This window comes from Mycteria americana, chromosome 2 (genome assembly GCF_035582795.1).
Source record: "Mycteria americana isolate JAX WOST 10 ecotype Jacksonville Zoo and Gardens chromosome 2, USCA_MyAme_1.0, whole genome shotgun sequence".
In the NCBI taxonomy this organism is placed as follows: Eukaryota; Metazoa; Chordata; class Aves; order Ciconiiformes; family Ciconiidae; genus Mycteria; species Mycteria americana.
In genome coordinates, this window is record NC_134366.1 from 145,258,038 (window position 1) to 145,284,362 (window position 26,325).

The 26,325-nt window shown below is 39.2% G+C and overlaps 2 protein-coding genes and 1 long non-coding RNA gene across 3 annotated transcripts in view; all 3 read right to left on the minus strand.

Moving 5' to 3' along the window:
• Positions 1-26,325, minus strand: part of RBIS (ribosomal biogenesis factor) — a 95,639-nt gene that overhangs the window by 25,090 nt on the left and 44,224 nt on the right. The window lies entirely within an intron of this gene.
• On the minus strand, positions 14,494-22,067 carry SLC7A13 (solute carrier family 7 member 13). The gene is made up of 4 exons (XM_075494873.1): positions 20,335-22,067; positions 17,638-17,769; positions 15,577-15,941; positions 14,494-14,831 (listed from the first exon to the last, which is right to left on the minus strand). Exons 1-4 carry the CDS (start codon positions 21,053-21,055, stop codon positions 14,586-14,588), a joined length of 1,464 nt encoding a protein of 487 aa, XP_075350988.1. The 5' UTR covers positions 21,056-22,067; the 3' UTR covers positions 14,494-14,585.
• On the minus strand, positions 22,077-26,271 carry LOC142406241 (uncharacterized). The gene is made up of 3 exons (XR_012774513.1): positions 25,871-26,271; positions 24,562-24,651; positions 22,077-24,439 (listed from the first exon to the last, which is right to left on the minus strand). It is a non-coding gene; the product is annotated as an uncharacterized LOC142406241 (long non-coding RNA).

Sequence of the window (26,325 nt, forward strand, 5' to 3'; positions counted from 1 at the left end):
GGTTTAATTTAAATTCAGGGGAAAAAAATATTAATATTGTATATATGATTTGCATAAGAACACAAAAGATATATATCAAACAGCTGTACTGGATCACCAAAGGATATTCTAGCTCCTAGTGTCCTACTTCCAATGCTGGCCAGTGGCAAACACTTAATAAAAAACATAAAAAGGAGAGCAAGCATGTTGTGAATATTTTCCCAGGGTACTTTCTCAGCCTCTAGCAATCTGTAGCACTAGCACTTACTAAGCTAGAGATACGACTTCTACTAATCCACAGTGGATTTTCCTTTGTTGATTTGTCCAGTTGTTTTTTTGAATCCTGGTAAAATTCCAGCATTCACAACATCCAGCGGTAAGAAATTCCACAGATTAACTATTCATTCTGTGAAAAACACCTTCCTTTTTGCTTTTGCTGCCAACTGATAATATAATCTGATATCTACTAGTTATGGTATTGAAAAATGAAGAGGAAAAAATAAAAAAATAAGAGAAATAAAAAATAAAGGAAAAAAAATGTTCCCTGTCCACTTTGTCTGTGCCATTCTCAAATTTACAAGCCTCTTTTTACATTTTGCATTTCCCCTCAACTGTCTCTTTTCCAGGCTCAGCATCTATGACCAGTGAGGAGTCATTCTTTGTCTTTGTTTACCCTTGCAACCCATGTATCTTTTCTGGTTTTACTATGTCCTTCCGAAATAGGACTGAAACTGCACATACTGTTTTTAACTTACAAAAGGGCATGGTGCTGTGCTCTGTTTTGTTCTCTGTTCCTTTTCTGATCATTCCTCTGGCATGGTATTTGCTTCATTCTTTTGCTGCTGCTGGGCTTGGAGCTGATATTTTCATCAAAAGGACCTGCTTTAACCCCGAGGTCACTTTCTGAAAGCTGCTCATATCCCATTGTTTCCCAACATTTTAAAATAAGGATCATTTTCTTCCAGTATGCACCATTTTTATTCTCATCTTATATAAGGCAAACTGCATACTGGACTCCTTTATGAAGACCGTGGCCAGAAGATCAAGGAAAGTTGCTGTGCCTGTCTTCTCAGCACCGGGGTCCAGTTTGGGGCTCCCCAGTTTCAGAGGGCTGAGAAAGGGGCCAGGCAGGGGAGAGCTGTCAAGGGGCCAAGAGCACCATGAGAAGGGGCTGCAGGAGCTGGGCAAAGGCAGACACTGCAAGAGCAACCAGCAGTTACCTGAAGGGTAGCTGCAAAGGTGACAAAGCCAACAGCTTCTCTGTAGTGGCAAATGATACAACAAGGGGCCCCACATTGCAGCAAGGGAGACTGAGGCTGGACGTGAGGAAAAACTTTTTCACTGGGAATGTAGTGCAGGTTACCTGGAAAGGCTGTGAGAACTCCACCCGTGGAAGCTTTCAAGATTTGTGCCTAGGCATCGGCACAGCTGACTAGTGTTGGTGACAGTCCCGCTTTGAGCAGCAGATTGGACGTGATGACTGCCAGAGGTTCTCCCAACCAACGTTGCTGTGAGTCTGTGATTGAATGACTTTACAGTTTTTACACTGGGTATTATATTTGCTGATCTGTTTCTTGAGTTAATGGTGTAGCAAAGCTATCTGAATATCTTAATGAGTATTCAGCTAAATTAGATGTCTGTAGTTGTGCATTCTGTCTTTAAAAAGACAAATCCCTGAGCTTTAGAGGATGGTAGAGGCAGCTGTGAAAAATCTCACCAGAATTCCATATTCCTAGAGCTTGCATAGCTGTAGTAAAAAATTGTTTGAATTGACAGTGATTCATTCCTAAGATTTCACATCTTTTAAAAATATTCATGTAAGAGCATTTGTGTCTTTGCATCTGCAAAAAGAAGAGAGAGCTCTTAAAAGAAAGTGTGTCTTTAGCACTTAACCACTGGGATTGATCAGTTTAACTCATACAATGTGATTTAGGCAACCAGCCAGGCAGACCAAGGGATCCCGATCCCTGTTGTCAGCTGATTCAGTGCGTTACAAGCATGGGAGATGCTGAAGACTTTGAAACCCTCTGAGAGAGATGAAACAGGAGTAAGCAGGTCTCAAATGTTTTAAATATTACAATATTTTTCCATCAGCTCTTTCCCAAGAGTTTATATTGCATTTAATAAGGTTCATGGACTCATGATTTAAAACTAGCTGTCTTCTCTCAACACTAAAGAAAAGAGACAGTAATATATCAGGTTTATTTCCAGTAATCAGACTTCACAATCAGTTTTATTATCCTTTATTCACAATATAAAATTTACTTTTCTGTCTTCTCCTTGCTGCTTTTATTCTAATTCCCATTGCAGTGAAGAAGTAACTAGAAAAGCATTTCTAGCATAAATTCAAGTGTGAGTGCAAAAAATCCTTGTTCTGGTTTGTATCAGTGAAAAACAACTTCTCCAAACATTGATATGAAGAAAGCAAATTTTACAGAAAATACTGCAAAGTGTATGTTTGAAGATACCTACGTTTAAGTTTGAAGACACATTTAATGTGTGCAGCTTTACAAATATACAACCAAAACTGTTTTATAAGTATAAAACTGTTTATATTATATTAAAGAAAAAATAAAGATTATTTTACTGACCAGGACAGGTAAATATTTTTCAAGGAAAATTTCCACAATACAGGCCATGTGCCTGTTTGCTCTGAATAGCACTTCACTCCTAGAAACATAATTCATTGTCAATAATGCAGTAAATAAATTTTGCTTTCTTACTGTCTGAATTTTTTCTGCCCCTTTCTTGGTTTCTTTTCCCACACTAATTTCCGAAGTTCTTATAAATATTGTTCTTTAACTTGCTCTTCAGGAAGCGAAAAAAATTGATCATACTAATGCTTTGATTGAGCACAGTATATTACATTACCTGACTTGATTATGATAACCTTTAAAATTAGGTTCATGGTGTAAATAAAAGCAGTAGAAAATTCAAAATTCACTTATTAAATACACTGCAATATTTGCTTAAAATTAGCTGTTTACCAGACAGACAGTTCACTTGCCACTTGCCAGATATATATGGGAAATGCAAAGGGGGTGCAAATAGGAACAAAACAAAATACTTTTTAAATTAAAATAAAAACATATGAAGCTATTCTGTTGTGACCTTGGACTCATGGACTTCATTCAGATAAAAGCAAATACTTCAGCAAGTACACAATAAGTGGCACTGGCAAGACGAAAAACTTTACTGACATGTTATGCTTTCATACTTTTGCAAGATGGAGGAAAGCTATTGCAAAATGATGCATCTAAATGATAAATTCTGCTATTTCTCAGGTAATAAGGGCTGAAATGGCCCTCAACATAATTTTCACTAGTTTAAGCTTTACTCTAATTGCGTTATCTCACATAGCGGTGAGATGATGTGGAAGCCCATGCCAGCATACCTTGGCAGCCAACGATTCCATTGAGGGGGAAACACTTCTCTGTCTCTGCACACTTTGAAAGAGCAAAGAGCGACTGCCTGCTTTGTTTCTTGTCAAGACAATGAGCCAGAAATGTGGAGATTTAACAGGCCAATCATCTCTCCTAGACTCCCTGGAAGGGGTCCTTTCTCCACCTCCTCCACCCCTTAAAAAGCACATTCTGGAAGGAGGCATCAGTTACCAGCAACACAAATCAAGCCCGGCTCCTTTTACAGGACTGCAGCACGTCTTCAAGGTGACACTGATGATGTAGATGGGGACAAAGACTAGGAAAGCCTTGGCAAACATGCTGCAAGTGTTTCTGGAACAGAAATCACAGAACAGAAAAGCGGGTGCGGGCTGGAGACTGAGGCACCGTAAACGGAGAGTAAACGGAGAGCTCCAGCGTCAGGCACTCCCAGGGCAGCAGCCTTGGGGCTGACCTAGGAGCACGCACGGGGCCATCAGAGCCACACCGAAGCTTTCTGCTCCATTCTCTCCTCAAAAATACTCTGTACACAGAGACAGGGAGTGGGTGATGCAAAACAAGTGAAGTCAGCTTTTTCACCAGAGGCTGGCTCCCTGCGTGTCAGCAGAAGTGGCAGCTCCCGTACAGCAGATTTCCAGCTGGCTTCCAGCAATGAAGCAGTGCAATGCACCTGCAAGGGGGGCTAAAGGGACACCAAATTCTAGGAGAAAGGAAAGCTCAGTTAAAGCTGCTGCTTTGACTCCAACTCAGGCTGCTGAAACAGTAAGAGAGGCCATGGGGAAAAAAAAAAGGCTCATTCCTGCTTTTTAGTTGTGTCGATCGGTGTATTTGTGTCACAGGCTTTCAGTTTGTCCTTCTGAGAATCCTACCCTGTCATGCAGTCCCCTCGTTTTGGGAACACATGCAGAATGTTTGAAAATTCCCATATTTATCCAGAAGAGCAGATTACAGCAGCTGCTGATTGCATGAGGATGTGCAAGAACAGCAGTGGAGTACTAAATACTGCAGCAGTTACTGTGGGTCTTCAGTGCACAAAGGGACTGAAAAGAAGAGATGTTACATGCAAGTACAGTAAGAGGAAAAAAGCTGAAAAGTCTCAAAAAAATACACTAAGGAAAAATTTCAGGAGACAAATTCTGGTGTCAAAAGAGACTACTGCAATAGATTAATTTTAAACAATGTCATTTGGATTACTACAGTGTGAAGGGACAAATGCTCCTTTTTAGTATGTGAAAATGTTCTAAAAGAGATGCATTTTAATAAATTTAATGAGAAGGTTTTAGAAACTTAAGAAAAACACCCTCAAAGGATCTTCAAGGAGTTAAAATGTAGGCAGAGTGTTCTTAAATGCATTAACATTTATGTGGAATTGAAAGTTCAAACAAGACCCTTCCATCCTATATATGATTCAAGCCAATAAAGAAATAAAACCCTGCTGTGTTAATGGGAGCCTATCCATCGGTTTCACTGGGATTTCACTCCAGCAAGCCTCAGACATAGTCCTACTTTAATTTAAAGTTGGATTTGCAAACTCCAATCAGTAGTTTTTGTTTGAGGAAGATTTCTTAAGCTGTATTGAAACCCAGCAGACAAAGATAAATGCTGCTTTCCCGCCCGTCTCCCAGTTTCTCGCTTTTTAGCGCTTCAGATCAGCTCACAGCCAGCTGCTCACTGATCAGCATCACCCTGCAGTTACCTGCAGGTTTATTTCTGCCTGTTCCTCTGCCAGGTCACTGATCTCTGTTTTGTAGCGTCAGCTTACAGTAAATTCTCCTTACCCCAGCTTGGGTCTGGAGCAGAAAAGCCTTCTGGCTCCAAGGGAATTCACCTTTCATTTGTCAACCTCTTTGACCACCTCAGCTGGTGTTAGATCACAACCAGGGAAATTACAGTTCTTATAAAAATGCGGAGAGGACGGCGTCAGACACTGCGGCTGTGGTGATTTACCGAGGGCTGCTGGCTCCTGACAGCTCCACCGGTCCCAGGAAACCCCCTCTCAGAGGGCTTCACTGCCATGTCAGTGCGGATGAAGGCTGCCGGGCCCTCACACAAAGTCCCAGACCAGGAAGATGCAACTACCCATGCCCACCCGGCCTTCAGCTGAAGTGGTTGGAAAGGTATGGGGAGGTTGGAGAAGTAGTAAATTTGTCCTTTACACCTATGTTAAGTAAATTAATTGGCTTTAAGGATATATGTGTGTTTTTCTCGATTACTGTCTAGAGCACTTGGAAAGCACAGCTACAGGCTGCAAGACTAATATATAAATCAGTAAGCTTTCCAACCAGTCAAGTAGGGGATCAGAGAGGGAGAGAGGCTTCCCTGTCTCCAGCGCTGCTTAAAAGGAAGACTGACTTTCTCTTCCACTCTCACCTTGCTGTTGATGGATTTCTCTGGTGAAAGGCCTTCAGCATTTAATTGAAGACTGTTATGTGAACCAGGGGTGAAGGGAGATGCTTCCACTAGACCAGACACAAGGGGAACAGTGATCTGAGACATACCGGTGTCTTTGGGGGCTGCTGCCGACACCTCCTACCTGAAGGTGTTGGTTTATGCGGCTCTCAGTTGAAGGTGGCTAAGTTGCACTACTGACCATGCAGAAATCATGGTGGCAGGCCATTTAAAACTTTTTTAGACATCTCCACAGGATGCTGACATCTCAACGTACCTTTCCGAAAACCCAATCCCAGGTCTGCATTACTTGATCAAGATTTTCAGAAGAAATATTGTGACATGATCAAGAACTGGATGCACTTCAGCTAGGTCCCAGTTAAGGTTATGAACCTGATACCAGCTTTATAGTGGCTCTGCCACTTACTTGAGCATAGGAATAATTTTGTACAACTTATTGAAATATCTGTTTGGTTATCCAGTATTGTTATCCATGCAAGTTCTGAAAACAAAGAGCAAAACCAAAATGAGTCCTTAATTTAGGCCTCAAATTACGTCTGATTTAGAATAGTTGAGTAAGAACACCGTTGCAAAGCATTTTAGGAAATGAGGATTTGTGAGACTAAAGGATCAATTAAAAAGCTGATCTTTAGGTTCTTTTTTTTTCCTTAAGGAAAAGCCTTGTCTCTAGGGGTTAATGTTGATATTGATTTTATATAAAGTCCCAAAGATTAATTATGCTTACAGTGATGATGCCATAAATATTGATTCTTCCAATTGTGCGGTTACAAAAGGCTGTAAGGCTAAAGTTAGTAAGGTTGAAGTTAGTACTAAGCAGGGAATGTGTCAGTGCATTTCAGCTGCAGAGAATATTTAGTGTTTCCTCCAACTAAAACATAGGCATTGTCTTGATTACAGGAAGAAGCCCATATCAAAATATCTGGATGACACTAGGAGAATGAAAAAGCAGCAGAGTTTTTCTCCAAAATACATAAAGTCAAATTATTGCAAGCATGATCAGGTACCACAAACGCAATGTACTCTTCTATTGCACTGGGAAAGTGATTATGAACTATGTAGGGAATCCCCCAAGTTAAATGTAATAATGACAATGCAATAAGGTTATAATTTTTTAAGGCATTTGGCTTGGTCTTACTTTACATTTAAATTCCAAAGACGGGAATTACACAAAACTACCACATCATATGCTAAATGGATTAAAAGCCAGTAAATCACAAAATGTAATTGTGAACAAGAATGCGTCCTCCAACAGTTGTACTCCTAGTGGAGTCCCTCATGTATCACCTTTTGGCCTTAGGCTCCTTAAAATATGTTATCTAAGCTGGAGAAAAAACACAAAGCTATCCTTGACTACTTTGGGTCTGACAAAGCTGAGGAAAATCACAAGTAAGGAAATGGCAAGCTGCTTCTACAAGGCATGCCGAATAATCTGGACACAGACACTGAAATAGAATTTCTGTATCACCCATCCAAAACAAGAAATACAAGCCATGTTTCCAGGAACTGGGAGCCGCTCCTGGGAACCACTGCTTTGGAGCAGGTCTTAGAAGCTTTGGCAAATAACTAGCTAAGAATAACTCCTTAGAGGGACACTGTGGCCAGACTTGGAATATAATTTATGCAGTCCAAGTAAAAAGTCCTGTTTCACCCTACAAGAACTCTACATTACAGCATTTGTGTGATTGCTTCTCAGATACTAAACCCAGTTCTAGTGTCCTCAGAGGATGCTGATCAGGCTCATTTAAGAGAAAATGAAGAATCACATAATCAATCTCATTAAATAAACTGAAAAAAACCCCTAATTTTAGTGAAGATTTCCTCCTGTGAACAGGGAAAGTTCTGTAATGACTTGGTCAGTCTAATAAAATCTATACGTGAACAGAAATTCAATAACAGCAAACAAAGAAAGAGCTAAAAGCAAACCAGAAGGTCAAAGGAGACAAATTCAGAAGGGAAATACTTTCAGCAATGCATTTTTTACACATCAGAACAATTACCCAGGCTTGAGTATTAGTGGAAACAAAACTTTAATCAACCAGCAAGTGTAAGATAACAGGCAGTAAACTTGCATGGCAATGAACGCACAGAGGAGATGCCATTTTTGACAGCAAATTTAAAATCTTCTTATGCTGGAGGCAAAGCTGAAGACCACAATTCAGTGTCCCGCATGTTTTCACGTTTGGGTGACTTTTTGAGTATTTCACATGCACTTGCTGCAGCCATTCTGCCAAACTAGTCCAACCACTGTCTGCAACGAGGATAAACTGCAGATCAGAAAGGCGTCTTCTACAAAGACTGAAATACACATGATCAAACTCAACTGACACATTTTAGCAGATGTTGTGTTTATCCTCAGCAGCTTTTGAAAGTAAATTCAAAATGATGCCATAACCTTTTTGGCTTAGAATGAGCTCAAGACCACAAAGTGAAATGAATAGACAATTTTGGAAAAAAAAGAGAGCTGACAAAATGTGCTGCATAAGAGAAACTCTTAAACATTGATAGGAATGGCTTTGACAGAAATTTCTGCTGGAAACTATGTCAAAGGCTGCAACTTACTTGTTGCAAAAAGGGGAGAAATGAAAGTTATTCTCATGTTTCCTGGATATGTTTTTATTTTTAACAAGGTCTGAATGAACATATTGAACTTAGCAAAATACGGTATACATGTACTTCAAATTTAGTCTGAATTGCTTCAACTTTCAGGTCCAGGATTTTGCTGTACCTTTATCTGCTAAGTTAAGAAGCCGATTAGTAATATTTTGCTCTACATCAAGTCAAACAATTTCCATTTGGCTAAGCTAAAATATCCAAGTTCCAGCTATCGTTCATGGTTGGTTTTGTGTCATTAACTATCTGCTCTTGGAAAGGATTCAGGGGGAAATCACAGCCACTTCTCCCACTGCAGAGAAAGAACTGGAACCAGTCCTTCAGAGGAGGTCTAAGCATCGCTGCCAATGCAACACAGAGAAGCAGGATCTCACCGAAGCTCAGTTCAGTTGACCTTTCGTGGTGACTGTGGACCACTTCTCATAGTCACTGGCAACAAAACTGATCTAATAGTGTGCTGCCACCAGAAAGGGGGCAGTGGTTTTGGCTATTACACATATAACCATAACTTTTGCAGAGCACATTGTTTGCTTCTGTCCAGCTGATCACAGAATCCTGATTTTTTTGGCTCTGTGCTCTGTCATCTTAATTTTTTTTTTCCATTTTCCATTTTATTCACATATAAACTTTTTCAGCAATAGCTCCATTTGTACAGATCGCTGACAGGCACATGAAAGAGGGTAGAATCAAGGTCTGATCTCTATGGGGCTGCTTTGGAGACTCCTTTTCACAGGTTAAACTGAGATCTCATTTGCCAGTTTCTAAAGGATTTAATGTGTGTCATGTTGATTTTGTCATCTTCCAGATATTTCATAAGACTCTTCTCATCTCATTTCAAGTAAAGAAGTTTGAGTATTATACGTAAACATTATTATCCTTTAATCAACCAAAATTACAGAAAATATAATGTGAAGCTGGTTTGATAGGATTATTTTCCATAAACACAAATGAACTGGCATTAATTATGCTACTCTTTTAATTCTTTATTAATTCAGTTTTGTATTAGCTGTTCCATTATTTTTCCAAGGATTTATGTCACACTGACAAGCCTATAATTACTTGGGTTATCTCTTTTATTCTTTTTAAATATTGGCATGTTAACTTTCTTTTGCTCTCCCAAAACTTTCCCTGTGTTGCAAAAGTTACTGAAAATCAACATTAACAGTCAAGCTCCTCAATGGTGCCTTTAAACCTGTCGGATACAGGTTATCCAAATCTGCTAATTTAAAAATGTTTCATTTCCTGCTCCAAAGCAGAACAGAAACAGCTTTAAAGTTCCTGAAGCACATAGACCTCTTACCCCTCCAAATCAAGCCAGTAAGAACCGGGAGTGCTCAGGGTCCCAGTCATAAGAAGTCGTAAGTGGAATAAGTCATAGAGGGCAATGAGAAGAATAATTTCTGACTATGATCCAGAAAAGAAGGTGACAAGCAAATACTCTTTGACCTCTAAGTTATTAAAAAACACAATTGTCTCTGGTTTAGCAGATGTGGCAACTGAGGTGTGGGGAACCTTAGCAACGCCCACAGTGCACACATCAAACCTAAGATTAAAAGTCAGAACGTCTGAGTCCCTCCATGCCTAACAGCTATAGGCAGCTCCTCACACATCCTCCCCTGTGTAAACCAGAGGTTCTAATCAAAAATCACCACATCAAAGCACAAACAGAAATGTACAACTGATTATTATTAGTTTATTATCTTTTCATTGGAATCACAGTTAACAATAACTACAAAAAGGGAAGTAATTCAATTAACTGTTGATTTTTTTCATTTCTTCTGTACAATTGCTGTTTTTTGCCTCAGAGTGAAATTTTTTTGTAAAGCACTCAGCACACATGGAGTTAGCATGATGTATAACTACAATTTTTAAAATAACACTAATTATCATTTGGTTTTTTATGTTGTCTTTTCATGGAGATAATGACAAAAAAAAAAAAAAAAGCAGACACACATGCAAATATTGTGTTAGGAACCTAGAAAAACAGCTAGGGATGTTACATGCCAAACTGGGCCAGTACAGTATTGAAAAACAAATATCCACATTTTAAGTTTATTTGTTGTAAGGTTGAACTTCTGAAACATGCAAGTATGCATGAGCTTAAAAGAATTATGAAGTCAAAGGTAAAAAAATAAATTAAAAATTTAAATAAATGTCTGATATAGTCTAGTACTAAAACAGTCACACTTCTATATAGCATTTTCTGAGATATGTTCAAGTAGGAAAGCAGCTGAGACCAACTAGTGTCACTAAAAACAAGCTATAATGTTAAAATATTGACTTGCTCTTGGACAGAGTAGCTAATACGAGTTATAAATTTGAATTCTGTTCCTTTATGCTTAGTGCTTGGAAATGTGGAATGATCGAGCAACAATAAGAAATCTATATAAATTGAATACTGTATTTGCTTCTTTGTGATTTAGCATTCTAAAACACTCAGCAAAAGAAAGGCTGCATTAAGAGAACATCAAGTGACTCATATTCAGAAGACAGGCAATACCATATCTGAGATCGCTTTTATAATGTTAATTCAGCTCAGCTGTGTGAGTCCCTTTCCAAACAGCGGGTCATTTAATGAGAGCATTCTTTTTTGGAAGACCTCTATTTCACTCAGATCTGGGAATAAGTCAACGGTTTGTGTTGAAGAAGGTGCTAAATGTGAGGTAGCCGAGCCCTCATTTGCTGTAGAAATAGAATTTGATGTAGTGAACGAGGTGGCACTTGCAGAAGGGTTGCTGGATTAAGGAATTTGAATATTGCCCAGAAGAATTCAAACTTCTCTTTCCCTATAAAATTCCAAGGTCATACTGGAGTCACTTAAACCAACATTTCTAAAAATTGTCATTAATTCTGTTTTCCTCATTTTCTATACCCCATCTTAAAGTCCCACGACTTGATTTGGTGGAATTTTAAACTTTCATAGTTGTAATTTAACATTTCATAGACTGTATGTCTTAAAGGAATTACAGCTACCCGCAGTTAGTCAGAAGCTGAGTTATAGGATACCTGCTATTCATCTAAACCAAAGTGACTGTGACAATTTGTCCTTCTTTCCTTTTTTACTATCCTTGGAACTTAATTCCAGGAGACTATAGGCACTCTGAACTTATCAAATACTATGAAAAATCAGGTCCAAGGTACCGCAGCTTAGGCATCCGAAGTTAGTGAACAATTTTGGCCTTACTTCATTTCCATCTAAAAGATGTGGAAGAACTGAACTCTGTATATAGTGGGTGAATATCCACACAAGGTGTATGTTCTCCAATTCCCCAGCTCTTTGCTCTGCTTCCTAAGATAAAGAAACCTCCATAGTTGGACCTGAATCTCCATCAATGGTTCTCCATTGAGGTGCTTGATCTGAATTGAAGGATCTCAGGGAACATTACAAAATGCATTTGTTGTGCAACCTACACATCAGCTTAAATCACTTTCTGCAAAGCAAAGATGATACCATTGATTCAACTCATGAGAGTAAAGATAAATTAGTGGTTGTTTGTGAAGTCCTCAGACACTGTCATGAGGAACACCACAGAAAAGTCTGTAAGAAATTAATAATGTCTATCAAGAACAGCATCTGAGCAGAGAGTGATAAATAAAGTGCAAGGTCGCACGCTGAAATGGGAAGAAAATAAAAGTTCATTATCTGGGCACCATCCATTCTATCCAATAAATGAGGTAAGGGTATATTGAAAGAATAGTTTATGATCTGATAATCAAAGGCCATTGTAAGGTGCCTTCACAGAGGGGGCAGGTTAAGTTTGCATGGGCAGTTTTAATTCTGACCTGTTCTAACTGTTCCTGTCTTTGCTGATCTTTTGGCAATAACCATTGAAACTGTGGGGTGTTTGCATGCCTGTTTATGTGCCATTTTCTAGATTTTTGTTAAATGAAAAACTATCTACTTCATATTACAAAAAGATGCATAGATGCAATTTATTTCATATTACACTTCATTGGGACTTTTGAGTTCCCTAATTTGTTGAAACTGCTAAATGTCTAAATTGGAAGTTTGTATCATTAACAGATACATGCTCCAATTACCCAAACATACCCTGACATATGTATTCCCTAGGTACCCAACTCCTTATGGAATTCAAATGTATAAACAAGCTCAAGTAGATCTACTGACAAGAAATTACATAGAAATTACACATCCAATTGAGCAACATCCTCGTGCTGTCTGCTTTGTCTAACCATGTGTTCTACAACACAATATTATTGTCCCATACCCTTTTTTTTTCTTATGACTTCCATTTTTATTTACATATTAAAACATGGGTTTAAATAGGTGACTTGATCAAGATCAATTGAAAATCTGTGGCATTGGCAGGCACCACACCTGCATTTACAAATCCCTGGTTGGTGCTTTAGTCACAGTAAAATCCTTCCTTCCTTTTAATACTCATTAGAATTCAGTTCTTAAAATATTACTCCTACAAAATTTTGTCAAGTCTTGTGATTTTTGAAATGTAAATAGCAAGAGAAATGTTTTTACAATAGCACTATTGAGTGAAATTAAGCATTGATTCCTGCCTTGCTTTCAGCAGGATCCAGTCTCCAGCTCAGCTGTATTCACTTCACTCCTCACTTGAGTGGACTTTTCTTCCTACAGCATTTTAAAAGGTCTAATTTTTACTTCAAATTTTCATTCTGTATACATCACCAGCTGTGAGAAAAGCCACTTTCTTCATGTACTTGTTTTCATCTGGGGGCTTGTTCCAGTGCAAAGTCAAATCCTCTTAAACCTCCAATTGGTTCCCAGCATTATTGATGGGTACCCTATACTTTGGGTAGCTACGTATAAAGTCTTTACCTATCATTCTGACCTCTAAATTTTTGATATATCAGAGAATTGAATTTTCTAGCAAGAATTTCTTCATTCTACTGTGAGTGTTATAATACAAAGCTCTGTAAAACTATTTCTCTCACCAGTACAACATCCAGCAACCCAGACTATCACGGTGTAAGAGAGATGTTAGTCTGGAGCCATCTACTGGTTGTATTGCCGAGCTTTAATAGACAGATTTGAAAAACCACTGTACACATGTAATTTTATTATAATTATAAAAATAACAGCATACATTAATAGATTAATCACCTAAGTATGTGATGTTTCTTGTGTACTGGTTCTTTGTTTTTAAGTTTAAATACTCAGTGAACTTAATATGGCCCAATTATCAAAATAAAAAAAGAATTTATTGATCTTGCTTTCATAAACAAAATAAAAATGAAGGGGAGGGGGCCTAAAAAAGCTCTTATTTCTCAGTAACACCGAAAAGAAACCAAGGAATAAGGTAATATTAACTAAGATGTAAACAATTTGGTAAAGTAACCCACATATCTTTAGTTTTATTGCTGTGACGAAGAGGATAAATAATTCTTATTGCCTTACTGATGCTTCCTAAGATTTCACCCTGAATTTGTATGTGTTGTTCTAAAATAGCTAAGATGCACAATGTATGGTTTTCTTGGGATCAAAAAGGTCTCAACCAATTTTATGACATTCTTCAAAGGTTTTTATTAAAAATAAATTCAGACAAAAAAGGTAGCAGATGAACAGAAGTATAAAGCCTTTAAAACCAGAAGTTCTAATAAACAAGATACTACAAACTAAAAACAATCCAGACAATTTAGTTTGGAGACCAAAAGTATATTTATATAATGATGCTGTTAAGTATGTATTTACTCATTTATTATATGATAATATTGATAATTGTTTGTGCTGTATTTTAGTCTTATTTCTATTATTGCAAGAATACACACAACTTTAACTGTGTCTTCAGGAGCAAGAGAGAGCATTTTACAGATTTTACAAGTTTAAGAGAGATTCTTTGCACCTGTCAAATAAGTATACATATACATCTACGTATATGTATGTAGACACACAGACACACCGAAAAATATATATATTAACTCATTATGCTAATGTCTATACATACATATGCATATATGTATATATACATATACGTGCATGTATATATACATATAAGTGCATATATACAGACATGTATATATGTATGCAATATATGTATATTCATCTATAGATGTATATACATATACACACATGCATGCACATGCATGCATGCCTGTATTATGACACCTAGCATGTAACCTGTACCTTCTACAATCTCAGTTAAACGAAATCCTCTGTTGGCTGTTAGTTGTACTGGGATTAAGCATTTGCCATTATTCACATTTGCCCTCAGCAGATCCATCAGCTGGAGAGACTTCCAACAGGAGCTGTAAGTGGCAAGTAATTTTATCAAGAAATGCAAAATGCAATTTGAAATGTACAAAAGGCAGATAAACGATAAGACTTCCCAGCATAAACAGGAAAGCATAAACATATTGCAGGTTTGGAGACCAGACTATGGGAGCTAAAACTAGGAAGAAAGACATTGCCACCATCACAAATGGAACTGGCAGAAACACCTGCAAAAGAAAGAAAAAAACTGTTTTAGAAAATAAACTGACTGTGATTTTATGCATCATTCATAAGAGTAATAATGCATTCTTTGCCATACTCTACCATTTCTCACATTGCTGCAATCTCACCCACGATAAGATTCATCTGACCTCAAATTCCCTACAACATAGGCATCTTTTCTAAAATACTTGTTCAGGCTCCTTCTATTGTCAAGGGAAAGAGATAGGCAGGCCCTGGAAACCATTCATCTGCATATGATATTACGGGCTTCTAAAAGAAACTCAAGGTTGGGTGCCTAGAACAAGACATGACGAGAATACACTTCTAACCCATGCTCCCAACAGCTAGACTGAGATGAAATTAAACCTATCCTTAATGTCTGTGGTTGTGTCAGGAAAGATGAGAGTAGATCAAGGTTTAATTAACCGTGAACCACCAGCCTGGATCCCACACTGTTGTGGTTACTGCTCCACACTAGCACGGTTTCGTGTTGTTTGCACATCTCCCCCGTTCTGCGTATAGCCATCTCTTGTTTTGAAGTGCAAGCTCTCTGGGGCAGAGACCATCTCTTTGTTTCTTTTCCTTCTACACTGAAGCAAAGTTTTTGAATAAGGCTCTAACCATTGTGATCATTATTTGTATTTTTGTAGTGATCATCCACTTTTGACTTGCACTTGTTCCTTAACTTTTGCACGCTACCCGTGACTCAAAAAAATCTGTAAAAATATTTTGTAACTTATTTCCATTTACTTTGTATGGTCTATGTAGATGAGGTTCCCGGTATCGAAGTACAATGAGGCTTGCACAAGTCAATCCAATCATAAGCCAGGCAGAAAATCCAAAGTAATTTGTTAACGTAATAAGGTCAGAGGGGATGATAAAAATGGATGCAATAGCAGTTGAAAAAATCATGGCTGGTGCTGGAGTACAGGAGTGGACGTTAAGCATGGATATTAAAACAGGTAAATGTCCTGACTGACTTCCAGCATAGCTTAATCGACCTAGCGTGAACATGCTGCTGTTGAGGGCACCAAATATTGAGACAGCAACAGAGAGAGGAATGATCCAGGCAACAGAGGGGATCACTCGATCGGCCCAAGTGACTGCCACAGCAACTGCAAGAAAGCACAGCATTAGTGTAGTGTAGGTACCGTGTTCTGAATTACTGACAGACTCAACAGAAACAAAACTTAAAATACAAGAAACACCTATTATTTACCAGCAATGCCTGGGGTTTTGTTACAGTAGTCAAACATGACTAATCTAATCCTAAGGGTATTTCATTCAGGAGGTAAAAATTTCCGGGGCAGGGGGGGGGTGACAGCAAGAAGGAGTGCTGCCTGCCAGAGCAAGCTGGGTAAACCTGCTGGGGCCAATACCATGGTAATGGACTGCCCAGCGGGAGCAAGCTGCATCTCACCGCCATGAATCACAAATGTACATGCATGGGCAAGGCCATGCGGGGAAAGAAAATGAACGCATTAGTCCCCAGCGTGACCACAGTGGTGACATGATCTACTGTTATGAGGAAACTGCCAACATGAGCACGTGTATGTGCAGAGAGGGGTCAGCACGTGTGTTCTTAATGAGGTTTTGCTTTGGGTGGAACTGGGAAATGTGAAAGATGATTTCTGAACAAGAGATATTCAATATTGCTTGGAAATTAGCTGTAGCCCATACTGTAGCAATATTTAGTGGGTCTGTAACCAACTGCCATGAGGAATATAGGTCTTGCAGTGACCTGCACAGCATAGGAAGTTATTAGAGATGGGGAAAACAACCCCCCCCCAAAAAGAAAAGTAGTGAAAGAACAAGAACCACAGTAATGCATAGCAGTGTTTGAAACAAGGGCTATAATTTTAAGGCTAGCTCCTCAGCTGACATAGATAGGCACAGCTCCCCTGGTATGTTTGGAGCGAGTCATGCCAGCTGGGCAGCTGCTATTCACGGATACTCTGGTATTCGCTGCCTCTTTCATTGTAGGATGGATCTGCAAATGTATGCATCTCTCCCAGCACATAGCCTGACAATGGCTGAGCGATAATACGAGGTTGCTGAGTGACAGCTACACTGCTCCCATTTATGTTATTGAGCTGTTTTCACAGGAAAAAAAATAATTGATCCATCCAAATGAGGTATGTTTTTGTCAGTCCTGGAGGCAAGGTCTGACAGCTCAGTCTCATTAGAGTGGTATTTAAAAGGTGCTGTTTGGACAATCAAGGAGAAATACAGTTCCTCTTGGACCTTTTCATGGACAGCTTATTGGTACAGGATCTGAGAGAGGCTTTACATACATTGGACTTTTGTACAGGCTCTTCTAAGGAATCACAATATGTCATGAATAACACACACACACACAAAATGGCTACATTTTTGTGTCCATAGTCTTTTCTATATTACTTATCACGGTAGACTTCTCCACTTCCTAAAAAGTAATGGCTTTAGCCTGAGACACCATGAGGCAGGGAAGGAAGGAGAAGAGAGGATTAAAGCTACACGAAAATAAAGGCCTTCTCTATACTCAACAGAGACCTGATCTCCACCTGATTTTCCAGGTTTTAATACGCTTCTGATTTTTTTAAACAGTGCAAGTATAAGCCAACATTTTCAACACCTAATAACATCTGTCTGCATTCAGTCCAACTTGTGTCACAGAGTAAAATTAAACAAGAATTCTCTGTTAAAAGTTAGAATGAAACCCAAACTTCCTGACTGTGAAGTTAGATGAGCAGAAGTAACCCAGTAAATTGACATCAGATGGGTATGCTAATGAACCACACCTTTTTAATTAAAAAAAAATCAAATCCATACCTGAAGAGACAATCTCCTTAGGTGTGAGGACAGTCAGATATGAGATGTTCACCAGTAAATAAAAAACAATTACTGCAGGAACAGCAGTCATCACAGTTAAGGGGATATTTCTGCTAGGGTTTTTCATCTCTTCTGAAAAATACAATGTAAGAAGACTAATAAAGCAAGCAGTATAGCTTCTGCAAGTGTGTTTCAGTAATGAATCTGCGCAGAGCTTGACAAGACTGATACCAAAGTCCTGCCCCAACCCCTAATCATGGCTGTTAAGCTACATTGCTTGAGGTCCTAGAGTGGTTCTCAAATAGTTTATTATCAAAGAAGCCTAAACAATTTTTTTTCTTTTTTTTTCTTATTTAGCCATTTTTTTAACTATCTTGGAAGGAGGGATGGATGGAGGTCTGATAGACTGATTAAAAAATGACAAAAGGACTGATAACTTTGATTTGATTAAACACATATTTGATTTACATTAGAAAATTGATTTGGTAAGAAATTTTCAAGTAGCCATACTTTTAAATTGCTAGCTTAAACGTGAGACTCTAAAGTCAGATTTATTCCTACCTCGCCTCATAAGTCCTGATCTGAAACCTTCTCAGTGTATTTTCCTATTCCTGCACAAAACCTTTCTCTTTGCCCTCATATCAGGAAATACAGAAAAAGAAACGGGAGACTAAAGGTATCGACAGAAGCATGCAGTGCTTTATGTAAATGCAGTGGCTTTAAAAGGGGGCCATTCCCAGCTGGATTCTGCTGTTGATTATCTTTTCCAGGGCAAGGCTGGCAGAGGAAACCTCTTTAGTGCTAAGCTTGGCATCTTAGCTTAAAACTACTCTTACCAAATAAGAAAAAACTCCAAATTTTGCAGCTGAACAACTGAGGCACTGGCACGCATTCCTGACCATGTGATAGTCCCAGCAAAAGACAGAGCTGGTTTCCAGAACCCTAGTAATTCATCCTCATCTCAGTCAAAATGGGTCTTTTTCCTCTCTTTCATTCCTTCATCCCTTCCCTCTCGCTCCCTCTCCCATTCCTGCTTCCCTCAGCATTTACAAAAGACTTCCTCAGTATTATCAACCAATAACTCACAAGGGGGAAGAAGTGAAAAGTCAAATGTGCAGCTTACTCAAGCTTTTTTTAGGAGACAGAAATCCCTTTCCTCCCTCAAATATAATTTGTCTCCTGCCCAGAACATCAGCTCTGAGCCTGCCCCAGCGTCGGCTGTAGTGCACAGGGCCAGAAGACTGAATGAGCACAACAGCGGAATTCAGATACAGACTATTGCAGAATTTGGGATTTATTTCAAATGTAAGAAATACACTTGGTAATTTTGAGCCCAGAAGGGGACAATCACCAAAACTGCCAATTTAAATTTATCTTTCCATTTGTTGTGTTGCTCATTACAGTCCTGCCGTCCAGCTGGCACCTGATGCTTTAGCTGAAGCTCACAGGAATGAAGTTATTGTTGAAGAATAGGAAATTCAGTTCAGAAGAGGACTATTGCATAGGTTGCATCTGTCTAAACAGCTGTGCTGTCCAGTGTATGGTATTTATTACTACTGCTAACTGATCAGAAAATAAACTAATATTTTACCACTAATTTTGTATTTTCTTGGGCTTACAAAGCTAAATGCTTGCCTTTAAGGAAATTCTATTTTCTTAAAGATGTCAAAACTATACTTTGCTGATTTATATCACCTTTTCCGTTGCAGAATATTGTTAATGCTGGAATAGCTGGATTTTAATAATAACAGTCATTTTTTTAAACATTAACCCAATTTTCACACTGTTCTCACCATTGAACTTTGTGTTATGCATTTCACACATTTGGTGTATTTAATGTTTTACATGTGATAGAGGTCAACGGATAAATTGGTTTAAAAATATAAAAGCAACATCCATTTGCTTACAACTTAATTCTATAAATCTGATAATTATAAAACACTATCCATTTAACTCGTGACGTGCATAACTAACATTATGAACATTATCTCTGCAACTTTCATGAAAAACTGCTCTACTTATTACTGCCACATGTGTCATCAGATACAGAATAGGAAAAGTAAATGGATATTCAAAAAGGTTTTGAATGTTTAAAACTGAACACAAGTTATATGAAGGGCTTTATACCACTTTCCTTACATTGTTCTTCACTTGTGCAAAACTATTTTCCCAAGGAAGTGACTACTGACCATCCTATATATCCCTTAAAATTACTATATTTTGACACAAATCAAAACTAATTTTTCCATGTACAAATAAGCTGCATAATCTCAGAGAAGGTACAGATATTTAAATACACATTAATCAGTTATCTTTTTGGATTTGGTCCTTACTGTGCACATAGTTTGGCATGGATATCTTAATCCTTTTCTAAAAATGCACTGACACTGACACTAAGACAAAATGCAACTTTTTAAGGTATGAAAAAATCTGTTTAGGCATGAGATTTTAAATGAACTATTTGACTTCTCTTGTACTCCTTTGGAAATGTCAGTCTGATGCTGGAGACTGCACAAGAAGCAAGAAACTTCCCTAGAGAGGAACAATGCCTCGTCTACCAGCCCCAACAAACACAGGACTCGTGTAAAACGTGAGAGACCCCATGGTCTTGAAGGAGAGACAAGTTATACTAAGATGAGCTGAGGAACATAAGAATGACGACTGCAGAACAAATTCTAAAGAAGAGGAGTGAGATACCTGCCATATAATTGAGGGACCACCAACCACCATACGCATAAAGTCCTTGGAAGAAGGCTTCAGCAACCTGTGACGCGTTGGGGATCTCTGAGCTGAACGCGTCCTCAAACCTGGCCAGACTCTCCTTTCTCCCGCCAATGAGAATTATGCCACCGACGGCGATTACAGACAAGGCCATCATCTTCAGCAGAGTGAAAACCGTCTGCACCCATGCAGCCATTTTGACACTGCGGCCATTTAAAATGCCCAGGGACCAGAGAACGGCCAAGGCCAAGCATTTCTTCAGCACTTCTGGTGCAGGGCAAATGCCGTAGAAGGGCTGGGTGGCATATTCAGCAAACAGCAACGCTCGAGCAGCATTTGATGCTGGCTTGGTAAATGTTGATGTCCAGATAAAGACGAAGGCAGGTAGGGATCCAAGGCCTCTTTTAATATGGCTGTATTCTCCTCCGGAGAAGGGCAGAGCTGTTCCCAACTCCGCATAGCAGAGGGAACCCATCAGAGAAACCAGCCCAGACGCAGTCCAGATCGTTAGTGCGATGCCGACGTTGAGTAAGGAATGCTTTAACACCCCTGTGGGAGACACAAAGATCCCTGCCCCAACAATTGATCCTATAATAAAACTTACCCCATCAAAATAACCTATATTTCTTTTGAGTTGCATCTTGGCCTTTTCTTTTCTTTTTCCATCTTTGGGATCATCACTTTTTCCTTTTCCCATTTTTTTCCGTTTTTTCACAGCAGATTATATGACTTCAGAGGCTAGATTACATGTATTTCCCTCTCACTTTGTTGTTAGCAAACTGTCACAGCCCTACTTGCTAGTGAAATGTTATGGGAAGCCTGGCTTAATCATTCAGAAAAGAGAGCATACTTTGGGTTTTGGTGTCTTCTGTGTGAAGATGATTAACCAAATACTTCAAGAAACACTGGCAAATCATATACATGTTGGTTTAATATGTACTTCAGAAATTATTAAGGTCTGGAGGAATTTTTAAAGAAACCGGCGTAACAAATAATGCGCAGTAAATGCTCATTTCTCGGCTGATTCTCATCAACAGATTTCAAATTTTTTATGTATGTCTTCAGAGACAACTGCGAGAGCTGGGTAAATATGACCTCTGCATCAGACCTAGGGAAAGGGGAAGGGTATGGCAGCATGAAGAAAGAAATCAGCCCTCCTTATGTTATTGACGGTGACAGGGGCATTAGTTGAACAGCCTGGTACTATTCTTCCACCGTCAATACATAAAATGGACAGTGATAACCAGTGATCACCAGTATGTTTTGCCAAATCCTCATTAGTCACTGGGTATTCTGGAGCTTGTTTATACTTCACTCATTAAACACTGCCCTAGAAAGAGAATCACCAGTTTATTACGAGTTTTTCTTGAGCACTCATTGTTATAGTAGTACCCAAGCACTTCCTAAGCAGGTATTAATGTTCGCACACTGCTGTGAGGGGAAGGGGCTGTATCATCATTTCCATCGTCTTTATGTGGGCTGTGGAACAGAAAGATGAAGGCTGAAAGCTCCCACCAGTTTGGCGTGTGCCTTTTAAGGTGCGGCCACTGATTCTTCTACGTATTTAACAATCTGTGGTATACCTTATATACGGAAAAGGAGCTTCTCTTCAATCGGATGTGGATATACCATTGCCATAGACTTTTGGCCCAAGAAAAATGTATTTATTCTTTTTAAGAGATGTGGAGAAAAATGGGCAGAAAGCAGGAAACTAAGGGTTGTTAAGCGCCCACACCAGTAGCTGCAAAGTTCTTTTTGCCAGTCAAGTTGCGGAACCAGTTTTGTCCCAAAGGTCAAAGCTCAGTAACGCAGCGAACAAAACTCACAGCTTTTATAGGGCCCAACTTGAAAGACACAGTGGTTCAGATCGGTCCTGAACAGCAGGATTTTCACTCAAGTACAAAATAAATTCATCTGAAAAATTAGGTTTATGTAATATGCCATCATGTAAAAGACCTTCAGTTAAAACAGGCATGTGCACAGACTGTTATTTTTCAGTTTTTTCAATTACTTGGTTAAAGTGGGTTTCCATCACCACACAAAAACTATGCAGCATGGTCAGTGACAGAATCCACAGCTCCAGAGCAGCTTTTAACTGTAAGACAATTCTTCCATCTTCTGCAAATCACTGCAGCACTCACTATATACTTTCACCTTCAAAAAAATCAAGTCCTACACACTACGAAAATTTTAGTTCTACATGAAACACACCTCTATTTGTAAAAATTTGAATGCATTTTAAATTGCATTTATTCACTTTACAAATTGCAATATGTATTTAAGTTCAAGTATGCATTTACCATGTATTATGAATAATTCATCATAATTCAAATATTTATTCACCAGTATTCGTGAATTGGAAATTAAGTGTAACAAATTATTTAAATAGTTAAAACATGTAATTTCCTGTTTTATTTCAGTGCCTTTTCTGAGTCTCCTTCTCTGTGAATGCACACATATTTTTTGATATCCAGCAATCTTCCAACTCTTTATTTTGGGTGTTCGGCCATGTACAGCTGGATTTGGATTACTGTTTTAAAACAAATCAATATTACACTAAATGGCAGCTTAAAGTACAGATGCAACTGATTTTGTTTCGCTTTTCATCCTGAAGTATGTTAATTTCCAGTATTACAAAGGCATTTACAAAATCTCCCAGGCAGCGGATTAATAAGGATTTTTTACTTCTGACAAAGCTGCCCGATTTCAGAAAACCCCACTGAGATTATTGCTTTCTTGTGTGTGCTTTCTGCCTACCTCAGATAAATGTTCCTAGACTTTCAGTGAAATGCTTTGGAGATTTATGCAAACTATGCTTTTCATTTTGGAGTGTTGTTGCCAGAGTAGGAGGAGGTAAGAGCAGAGACAATGACAACGTTCCTACAAATCCAACAAAAACTGACATTCTGGAAACAGTACACTAACATGAGCACTACCAAGGCAGAACTCAGTAAAACAGAACTGGTTACACAACAGGTGGTTTTCAGCCAAACTGCTTTCTTTTTCAATATGTAAGGGCAGAGCCTTCTGAAGCACGCCATAAATATTCACTTCCCAGGTTTTCTGTAAGATGTCCAAATTCTCCCTCTGGCTGAGAGGATAAATTGCTACAGTCTATATGATTATCTCAAAGTCTCATATGTCAGTGTCTCCTGCCTCACACCCAACTATGTACTCAATACCTGGTCACACTCACTTTGATGACAGTATCCAGAGACTCAACCGCTGAATATAGGGCAAAGATAAATGATTAAAATAACCTAGACATGTTTGTAAGACAAGCCTAAGATTCCCCTGATACATGGAGCAGACTGAAAGGTTATATCATCATCAAAATAAAATGCCAAAGTACTGCAATTTTTATAGTCAACAGGGAACGACGACATTTCTTTTGAGTGCCAACTACTGAGTTCTCTTTGACAGTAAAATGAGGTCAAAAGAGTGCTATGTAACACCTATGGTTGAAAGCTGAAACTTCAGCTGATCGTTTCTAGTTCTCCTAGCATTTAGGATTTTCCCCTTTAATTTTCTTTCAAAATTCTTTTAGCCTTCAATGTCAAGTTTTTCACTATCAACTATCTAATGCTCAGCATGACTGATACCTTCAGTCACTGTAGTTTCTCTAGATTTAAGAGAGAAATCAATACAGAATAGCAATGGAAGAATATTTTTGTTGCCTAAAATGGTTATGTATTATCTCCTAATGGTAATTAACTGAATCTCAGTGTACTTGGATAAGAAGTCTTGATTTCAATCTTGTCAAGAATTTTCTGTGTGTACTCACTAGGTCTTTCCTTTCACTGCTTAGATGTGCTAGAAAGAAGCCCATCTGTCTAAACAATGTCAGATTTTAAAACATTTCTTTAGTTCCTTTTCAATTAACTACACAGCGTTTCAAGTATAGTATTGACTTATCTCTGCATCATTCCAAATCCTTTAAGGGGACACGTAGCAAAAATTAGAACTGAATTTGTCTTGCAAAGCTTCAGTAAATACTCTTCTGTGTTGTCTCTGAAGGAGCTTCTTGCTGCTGACATTCACCAAGGATAAAGAAGCAGAAGGAAAAACCTGAAGAGACCTTCTAGGAAAGAAACCAGTCACAGTTAATCTTCCCTGGCATATGTCAGGGGACATACTGTATTTACTATGACTGACAAATTTTATTTATAATTCTCCTTTTTTTTCTCCTCTTCTTTAGCTCACCTTTTGTTGGGAATATGACATTTCAAAGTAGTTTTCTTTGTCTTGCCTTCTGAAAGGAGCTCAACAACTATTCAAGGATTTCTGCAAGTCCTGTTAGATAGAAGCCAGTTTACCAGTTGCCACACCGGACCCCATGACGTATTCACAAACTTTTATTTAGAAAATGAGTCTGCACATAGAGGCACATGACAATCTACTGCCTTGGCAATACTCTTTTTTTCCTGGTACTCTGCCAAACTTATTTGCAAACTTATTTGCAACAAATCTACCTTTTACTAAAAGCCTTAAGGACCTATTTGTTTCCCTGGCAGATACATCATTCTACTTTTACTATTAATCAAGAAACAGACCCCACATAGTAGCCAGCTAATGGCAAAACAAAAACCATAGGGAAAGTCACTGTTTTGTGACATGCTACAATGTTTTCACTTGCATCCTACACATCTGTTCATACTAGCCATAGAGTTTACTTCTCTTAAGTATTTCTCTCTGATAAAATATCAATGTAAGTGCATTTGCATGAGCTGCTACATAAACTCTTTGTTTGGCTGTAATGTGTAAAGAAAAGTATGATAGATTTTTTGCAGTAACAGATACCAATAATAAGTGGCTGGTAAGCATGTCCAACAACAGCACTCATCTGTGTAAATGCAGACATTTAAAAACTAAGTGTCTAGACTTTGTTAGGCTTCCCCTGTAGTAAACAGCAAGAGATAGGTTGAGCCTCACCCAATCCCTGCAATGGCTGTATGAACTGCCCACTGGAAATGGCTCCCCTTCTACTTTTAGATGGTCAGATCAATCTACCCCTCCTCATATCAGGACAGGCTTGCATGTTCTACATCAAATGCTCAGTGGTGCACTGTAAGCTTATACAGTGATGCTATAGTGCCCTGAAAAATAAAGCCATTCATGAAGAAATGTCAATATGGTATTGTAAAGGGGTACTACAATAGCACTGATATTAAAAAGCATGTACAGTGCTCAGTCCAAGTAAGAAGTCTGTTAGGACATCTACTCCAGCCTTACTGAAATTGGTTAACCAAAATTCACCTTTAGCTATATTTTTCTTCAAAATCCTAATTGTACTGTAACAGCTAGTGCCTTGTCACTAGTTATTGTCATGCGGAGGCCCTCCCTGGCCATGCAGGCAGGCCATGCTGCACAAGACCCCCCCCGCCTGGCCAGCAGAAACCACCCCCCAGCAGCTCAACAGTCCTGGCATTGATTTTCCTGCTCTTCAGGATGCGGCGGGAGTCACACCGTGCACAAATAGCAGGGTGGGAGCCCCAGATTTCAGCACACTGACCCTGAGCAAGCAGACCCATGGGCAAGTACTGAACCGACGCCAGAAGTGCTGCCAAGGCTTCAGTGTATTAGAAAATGCCTCTTCTGCAGAGTGAATCTGCGGCCCCTGCCGAGGCGAGGCGAGGCGAGGCCAGGCCAGGCCAGGCCGGGCTAGGCCTGCCTGAGCCAGTAGCGAGATTTGAGCCACGACTGGAGTAAACTGTTAATACTATATCAGCCCTAAAAAAACGAAGCCCCCAAACATCTCCCTGAGGAGACTTCAAAGCAGTCTAGTTTGTAAGCCAGCCTCCCCGCTGGGCGCTGCCAGGCGGCAGAGAGAGCGCGGCCCCACAGGCGGCTCAGCGGCAGCAGGGCTCCCGCCTCCATGGCTGCCCCGCCACGGGCAGCCCGCGGCCTCGCCTGCTGCTGTGCGCATGCTCCCAGGTGCCCGCCTCCCCTTCTGCGCGTGCGCCCTGC